The sequence below is a fragment of the Impatiens glandulifera genome, chromosome 1 (genome assembly GCF_907164915.1).
Source record: "Impatiens glandulifera chromosome 1, dImpGla2.1, whole genome shotgun sequence".
In the NCBI taxonomy this organism is placed as follows: domain Eukaryota; kingdom Viridiplantae; phylum Streptophyta; class Magnoliopsida; order Ericales; family Balsaminaceae; genus Impatiens; species Impatiens glandulifera.
Window position 1 is genome coordinate 152,716,149 of NC_061862.1, and position 8,477 is coordinate 152,724,625.

The 8,477-nt window shown below is 31.0% G+C and overlaps 2 protein-coding genes across 2 annotated transcripts; both read right to left on the minus strand.

The window, feature by feature from the left end:
- Positions 1–2,683: 2,683 nt before the first annotated feature.
- On the minus strand, positions 2,684–4,313 carry LOC124911516. The gene is made up of 3 exons (XM_047452019.1): positions 4,091–4,313; positions 3,765–4,030; positions 2,684–3,682 (listed from the first exon to the last, which is right to left on the minus strand). The coding sequence occupies exons 1-3, from the start codon at positions 4,311–4,313 to the stop codon at positions 2,684–2,686; spliced, it is 1,488 nt and encodes a 495-aa protein (XP_047307975.1).
- A 1,540-nt stretch (positions 4,314–5,853) lies between these two features.
- On the minus strand, positions 5,854–6,820 carry LOC124915831 (vicilin Cor a 11.0101-like). Its single transcript, XM_047456582.1, has 2 exons — positions 6,662–6,820; positions 5,854–6,541 (listed from the first exon to the last, which is right to left on the minus strand). Exons 1-2 carry the CDS (start codon positions 6,796–6,798, stop codon positions 6,037–6,039), a joined length of 642 nt encoding a protein of 213 aa, XP_047312538.1. The 5' UTR covers positions 6,799–6,820; the 3' UTR covers positions 5,854–6,036.
- Positions 6,821–8,477: the final 1,657 nt, after the last annotated feature.

Genomic DNA, 8,477 nt, shown 5'->3' on the forward strand with positions numbered 1-8,477 from the left:
CTAGGTCGCGGCTGGAGGACCGGGGTTGGGCCGGTTAGCGCGTCTCACTCAAAGGGTGGTGATTAATTCGGTTAGAGATTAACATCGGGGTTTCAATACTATAAAAACTGTCACAAACCCTTGAACTAGGTTCAAGCGCGGAAGAGGTTTGTTTCAGGTTGAAGCAGCACATTTATATGATAGGCAGAACCGGTTTTGAATAGGACAGGTTTAGAAATTGATGGGTCGGCTTTTGTAACTTGGTGATTCGGTTTAGATAGTGTAGAGTCGGTTAGAGTGGTGTAGGTAGGTTAGTATAGGTCGGTTAGAATGTAGAACCAACAAAAAGTAAATAACAAGACAGATTTTTATGAATGTTCGGAGATAAAACTCCTACGTCACCCCTTCCTCTCGAAACCGCGAGAAGAATATTCACTAAGGAATACAAATACAATCCGATCGAGACTTATTTCCTGCTCGATAACACCCGTACAATTTACACCGAAATTGTAAATACACACTTCAACTTTAGCACTTAAGCTTTTCTAGAGAGAGAACACACCTTTATTAATTGCTCACTGTGTCTTTCTTGAAATCTCTTGTGTCTCTCGTATCCCACTTGTCCCTGGTGTCCCACATTTACTCTTCTTCAGCTGCTCCTTTTATAGGTGAAATATGTCAACGGTCATATTTCACCTCCTTGAATTTGATTGGCTGAGCAGAGGTTCAGTGATTCAGACCTGGCGGTCAACTTTACAGAGTTGGCAGTCTGTTCTTCCAGTGTGTAAGACAAACCTGTTAGGTTTGTCTTTTACTCAATATGGTGACTGTCTGTTAGACAGTTGTCTGTACTTTGAAGATTGCCTATGATTTATCCTGAAGTGGAAAGATCTTGTAGGACTGTCTTCTGCAGCCTGCAGACTTTCCTCAGACTTGTATGGATATGGAAGTGTTTAGTCTGTTCCTTTGGTATCATTCTTCAACAGATATCCGAAGTATCTTCTTATGCTGGTCGGTCATTTGACTTTTCACCGGATGGCTTCCGGTGTGATTGGTTTAACCGGACAGCTTCCGGTTATTCCTTTGCCTTCTAGCTGATCGGCTGTCTAGTGTTTCCGGTTTTTAGTTTTGGCCGATCCTTTCTTTGTGCGGTCATGTTCCGAATGTTCTTGGTCGGTTTAATAACTTGACCGGTTAATCTTCTTAACCGGTTCATTTGTTTGACCGGTCCGGTTCCTTGTTCCTGCATGGAAGGTTTATTTATGTTAAGTTCTGTGAACCGATCTAATTTTATCTAACACCAGTTTATCTTCTGGTTGTATTTTGGTTAGGGTAGTGAAAACATGTTAGGGTTTATTTTGGTTTGGGTAATGAAAATATGTTAGGGTTTATTTTGGTTTTGGTAATGAAAATATGTTAGGGTTTATTTTGTTGGTTAGGTCTTGAATGATTATGAATCAAACAAACCATGTGAACTGAAAGACTGGCACAAGATGAATGTATATTGATAATGTAAACCACTGTGATGTTAAGGAATGTTTAATAGTGGAGTTTAGATGTGGATTCATGTTTATCTTTATTTAACAGTTCATAATAAACACGGATCTAGGAATAGAAAAATGAAAACACAACATGAAATTACTTACACGACGTAATACATGTGGATCGGGCGATTTAGGAAGGCAACTGCGTTGGAGGAAAGATTCTAGGCGTGTTTGCCACGGTTCTTTCTCTTCCCGAGTTTCTAATGGCTTACGCTTCCTCACGTAGTTCCTCGAAAGCCTCCTCCTTTTGGGATTCCCAACGTTCATGGAGTAATCCTCGTCTTCGTCAAGTGGTGGTGACTGGATAAGTTTTCCGTCGCCTATTTGGACTTTTTTCCCGTCCAATTCACCACTGACACACAGATCGAGTGGTGGAAGAAGCAACGACGTTGTTTTGGTGTATGATTTAGGTGAAGGAGATGGCGGATCAGTCGCCATTTTAGAGAAACAGTAAAGTGGGCGAGTTTGAGAGAGAGAGACGGAGTATTGTTTTGGGTTGGTTTTTTTTAATTAATTTGTTAATTTTGTTAATTAATTTGATAATTTTGTTAATTAATTTGTTAATTTTCTTAATATTGTGTTAAAGTTTAAAATTTTGAAATGTAAAGTTAGTAATGATTGAAAAGTTAAAAATGTGTAAGAAAAGTAGAATAAAGTGAAAGGTAATGATTGAGTGAGTAGCTTGTAACGGGACTAAAATTGGGAACCCTTTCCGGTCCTACCCACCTTTCAAACAAATTTTCCCAAACTACCCACCTTTTCATTCCCATTCCCAAACTACCCACCGTCTCTCTCTACAATATTAATTAACCCATTAATTAACTCACTCTCTCTCTTAACCCACTAATTAACTCCCTATCTTTCTAAACCCATTAATTAACTCATTTCTCTCTCTCTTTCAACTATTAATTAATATCCTCACTTTTAAACTATTAATTAATTCAATTAAAATATATTATATAAATATTAAAATAAAATAACACATATGTTTTATTTTTATTTAAATCTATAAATATAATATATATAGTTCAAATTATTTGCGAGTGGAAACGTCCAATATGCTTGATTAAGAATTGGGTTAAACTCGTATTTCCACATTTCACAAAGTGATGATAAATTGTGGTATGATTCAATATATTGTTTCCAATCTAAGTTGCATGTCAAACAACCTTCCATAATATGTGAACATGGAAAATGATATCTATTCCATTTTCCACAAGAGCAAAACCTCTATATAAATCCACATTATGTTTGTTACCACCCTTCCAATATCTATTTATGGTTCTATATTGTGCAGTAACGATTTCGAAGACTCCTCTTTGTTCATTGTATGGAATAACCTTGTGTGATGATGTTTTTTTCTCAACAGTTTCAAATAATTCTCTTGACATAGTCCACATTTCTAGTGGAATCTTTCGCAACCATATTTCTGCATCAAGATTAATTTCTTTAATTTGCGTCATTGCTGCTTCAAATTTTCGTACCTGAGAAGTACTTCCGACCATCCAACAGAGCATCTTCAAATGTGCGCCTAGAAAAGCTGAACAGAAATTACTGCGTAAATGCAACAAACAAAATCGATGTATACCCCACTTACCGGTGAAACCACTTTCTACCATTTTCATGGCTTCAATAATTCCAGCATGTTGATCAGAAATAATGCATACACTCTTTCTATTTTGACAAACATATAGTCGGAGATGATGTAGAAACCAAGACCAATTGACGGTTGTCTCTTCATGAACTAAGGCATATGCAATGGGATATTGTTGATTATTTGAATCATAACCCATTGCAATCAATAATTTCCCATTGTATTTTCCTTTTAGAAAAGTACCATCGATGCTAATAACAGGCGGAGCATGCTGCCATCCATCAATCATTGATTTAAATCCCCACCAAATACGTTTGCACACAGATGTGTTGGGTTTTGTACTATGAGCTTCAGCATCAATGAAAGCAATTGTTCCTGGATTAAAATGTATCAAAGCGCTAAAAAATATAGGAAGTTTAGCGTAAGAAGTCATCCAATCGCCATAAACATCTGATATTGCTTTTTGCTTTCCGATCCATGCTTTCTTGTAACTAACATGATAGTTGTACATAGATGTAATTTGATTTCGGATGTTGCTTACTTTCAGATAAGGACTATCTATAACCTGACATAAATATAGGAAAATAATTTATAATATGACATAAAATGAATAAATGTATAAGTAATAAACTATTCAATATACTTACTTGTAGTTTTATTACATCTGCAATCATTCTGGACGTTAGTTTCTTATGATCTCGTTCTAGTGTCATCAATACACAAGTGTGTTCAGCAGGTAGTTTAGTGGTTACAAACAACCCAGATTTCTTTGATCTCATCACTCGAATTCTCCATGGACAATCTTTCATAACACATGATGCCTCATATCGTGTTGTATCACTTTTCACAACATGAAAATTTCTAGAACTTCTGATATGATATTCTTTTATCGCACTTATTGCAGATTGTTTATCTGTAAAAGATTGACTTTCAAATAAATTGTAATCGAGTGGACCGATGTTTGAACAATTACCTGAATTAACATTAATCTCTTCTGTTTCAAACCAAGGAGCAGTTGGAATATGTTCATCATCGTTGTCAGTGCTATAATCTGAGTCATCTTGCTCTGCATTGTGTATTTCATCGCACTCAGATTCATCACTTTCTAACTCATTTTCATGATTTTGATCAGCATCAACACCACTTAAGTTGTATATTGCATTTGATCTTTCAATTTCGTTGAGAAGATTATCCATCTATCACAAATAAAAAAAGTATTAATAATAAATTACAAATACATAAAAATCAAACTAACATAACTAAAAAAAATCTAACATGGTGAATCTATTTGAATTCATAATACTATGAGGAGTTATTTGATTGACAAGTCACTATAAATATAAGATTATAAAAGTTGTATTGACAAATCACTACAAAAGTTGATATGAATCTTTAAAGTTGAATGGACAAATCACTAAAAGATAAAATTGGCAAAAGTTGGATTGGAAAATCACTACAAAAGTTGATATGAATCTTTAAAGTTGAATGTACAAATCACTAAAAGATAAAATTGACAAAAGTTGTATTGACAAATCACTACAAAAGTTGATATGAATCTTTAAAGTTGAATGGACAAATCACTAAAAGATAAAATTGACAAAAGTTGGATTGGCAAATCACTACAAAAATTGATATGAATCTTTAAAGTTGAATGGACAAATCAATAAAAGATAAAATTGACAAAAGTTGGATTGGAAAATCACTACAAAAGTTGATATGAATCTTTAAAGTTGAATGGACAAATCATTAAAAGATAAAATTGACAAAAGTTGGATTGACAAATCACTACAAAAGTTGATATGAATCTTTAAAGTTGAATGTACAAATCACTATAAGATAAAATTGACAAAAGTTGGATTGACAAATCACTACAAAAGTTGATATGAATCTTTAAAGTTGAATGCACAAATCACTAAAAGATAAAATTGACAAAAGTTGGATTGGCAAATCACTACAAAAGTTGATATGAAATGTATTTTATTTTAATGTTTATGTAATATATTTTATTTTAAGTTCCCGTTTATGTAATATATTCTATTTTATTTTAATTTATAATAGCTATTTAAATTATTTAATTTAGTGTATTTAATTTGAACTATATATATTATATTTATAGATTTAAATAAAAATAAAACATATGTGTTATTTTATTTTAATATTTATATAATATATTTTAATTGAATTAATTAATAGTTGAGATAGAGATGAGTTAATTAATGGGTTTAGAGAGAGAGGGAGTTAATTAGTGGGTTAAGAGAGAGAGTGAGTTAATTAATGGGTTAATTAATATTGTAGAGAGGGAATGTGGGTAGTTTGGGAATGAGAATGAAAAAGTGGGTAGTTTGGGAAAATTTATTTGAAAAGTAGGTAGGACGGAGTTTCTAAAATTGGAGTGAGTTGAGTAGCTTTAAGTGGGACGGAGGGAATATATATTTAGAAGATTTATTTTAATAATCAATAACGCTGAAGGAAAAGTTTATTGTGAGTGTGTGAGAGAGAAAAAAGGTTGAACAGTTTATCTCGCCACTTGTTTGGATTGAGGCTATTATATATTTCACACAGTTAAAATCTTAATTAAAAAAAGATTATTGAATGAATTTATTTTATAATTGATATAATCAATTAAAACTTTATTAAATATATATATTATTACTCTACTATAATGTAGGTGAAACTGAATTGATCGAAAGGAATGAATTCCATATAAACTAACTTCATGCATGCATGCTTCATTAATTAATAAAAAGACAAACTACATAGCTACATTTATCAGAGAAACTGGCCTATGAAAAGGAAAACAACATAACATAAACCTTAAATTAAGCCGCTACTAGAAAATAAACCATGCACATAAACCTTAATTAGTTAAGCAACATAGAAAATAAACCATTCATGCATGCATGCATATATCACTAGTCTTTAAATAACAGATCTGATCCCTTCTGCTAGCTGCTGCTGCTGAGAAGACTGATCTCCAAAGGGATTAAGGAGTTTGACCTCAGAATGGCCTGCTGCTGGGGTTGAGACGGGTTGTGGAAGCTTGATCACAACTAGCTTCTCCATTCTATCTCTGTTCATCATCAAGACTTTTGTACCCGACGGAATGCGAATGTTATCGCCTGTCTTTAGACCCAAAGTCTCTCTTTTGTCGTGTCGGATCAAGTTTATGGTCGCTTTTCCCTGGACCACGAAGAAGAGGGCATCAGCATCCCAATGGCCTGGAGCCATGAAAGTGTTGGGATTGGCTTCGAGGATGGCCACGCCATGGTTAACGAGGCCGGTGAGTAGCTTTGAATTTTCCGTAAAGTCTTGAAGAAGCCCAATTAATCGTCCATGTTCCTTTTCAAACTTGTTATCTTTGTAACTCCCTTGCTCTATCCCATTCTTCAAACCTTGGCAGTGTTGAATACATGGCCATCTAACGCTGTATCAACAACAACAAAAATATATTATGAGAATTTAATTTGAAACTTAAGCTTTAATTAATTATTATTATTAGTTCAAGACGAGTTAATTATGTGGAAGGATTTGAGAGAATACTAACTCTGGATCACGCCATTTCTTGCAATCACTAACGCACTGATCGTAAGCATCATTCCCATGAACTAAATGATCAGTAGCTAGTAGGAGGAAGACGACTAAGAAAAGAAAGGGGAATATGATCCTTGATTTTGCGGTCATTTTTACTAATAGAGATACTAGGGTTTAGGGTTATTAATTTAAGAGTGATGTGTGAACATATTGATCTAGTTATATATATCCTAATACATTCATATTGCAACTGCATTGGTATCACATTCTTACATATTCATTTTTTTCAGAAAAAAGTTAAATTAAAAAAGAAAAAAAAAAGATGAAAAAATAACAGTAAACCTCGTGACTCTGAAGACTGGACTGCATGAATGATCATTATATATTCCGTATATTTTGTCTTTTACTAAATTATTATTATTATTATTATTTAATTAATAATAATTTTCAAGTTTTTACTTTATTTTATTCTTTTATAATAAAACTGAAAGATGAGACATGGATTTAGGTATATCAATAACAATCAAACAAATATATATATATATATATATAGTCAAATTATTCATATTAAAATTATCAATGAATAAAGATTTTGCAGCTATTTTTAAGAATAAAGATGAGTTTGGTAATTATTAATTTAAGAGTGAGATGTAAACATAATGATATATTTTTATATGTATATTAATAAATTGATATTGCAACCTAATTAATCTCACTTTCTTCTATTTTTAATTTCTAGAAAAAAACATAAATAAGTAAATAAATAAAAAGAAAAAACCGGAAGTACCGCATAATGAAACTATATATGTGCCATTGTAGCCAACAAAAAAAAAAACTTTGGTCTTTGACGTTACATGCATGCTTATTATTCTCTGTAATTTGTCTTCACTCAATTATTATTACTTAGGGTTAGTTTGATTCAAGTTATATACGCTCTTATTAAACAGTTCATATACATTAAATAATATTCATCTTGTTTTAATTAAAATGTTTATGTTTGATATTTTTAAATGCAAAGTTGATTTAACTTTTTTTATATATAATTATAATTAATATTAAATATATAATATTATTTATATTTAAATGTAGTATTATTTTAAATATTTAATCACGGATAATTTTAACGATTTTGTTTTTATAAATTATCAATATTAAATTACTCACTACTCAATTATATATTATCCCATTAATGATATAATATAATTTAAAATAATAATAAAAATATATAAATAGTATATATAGGTCAAATTACTTAGGTAATCTTCAAATTACTTTAATCGATTACTTTTAACTTTTGAATTATTTTTGAAAATAAATTGCTTTTCGAACTTTTTAAAAGGGTCACCAAGGACCATTCTATCAAACGGTTATAACTAAAAGCTCTCCAACTATTTTGATAATTTACTTTTGTCCCTCAAACTATTTTAATAGTTAAATTTTAACCTTTAAATTATTTTACCCCAAAACTATCCACATATTCAATCTTGACTCTTTTTTATTTTGTTATGAAAATGTATAAAATAATTTACAAATATAATATGTAATTTATATTGTTTTATAACCAAATTTAAAGATAATTTGCTCTATTACCATCTATCAAAATATATATATATATATATATATATATATATATATATATATATATATATATATATATATATTTACAAATATTGATAGATTATAATAAAGTATTAAACAATTGTAATTATTTATTTTTTTCTTTATACAATAATGTCAAATAAGATGAAAAATGTGAATATGATTAAACAATTACAATATTTATGTCACACTAATAATATTCATTAAAATGTTCTAAAAACATTAATAAT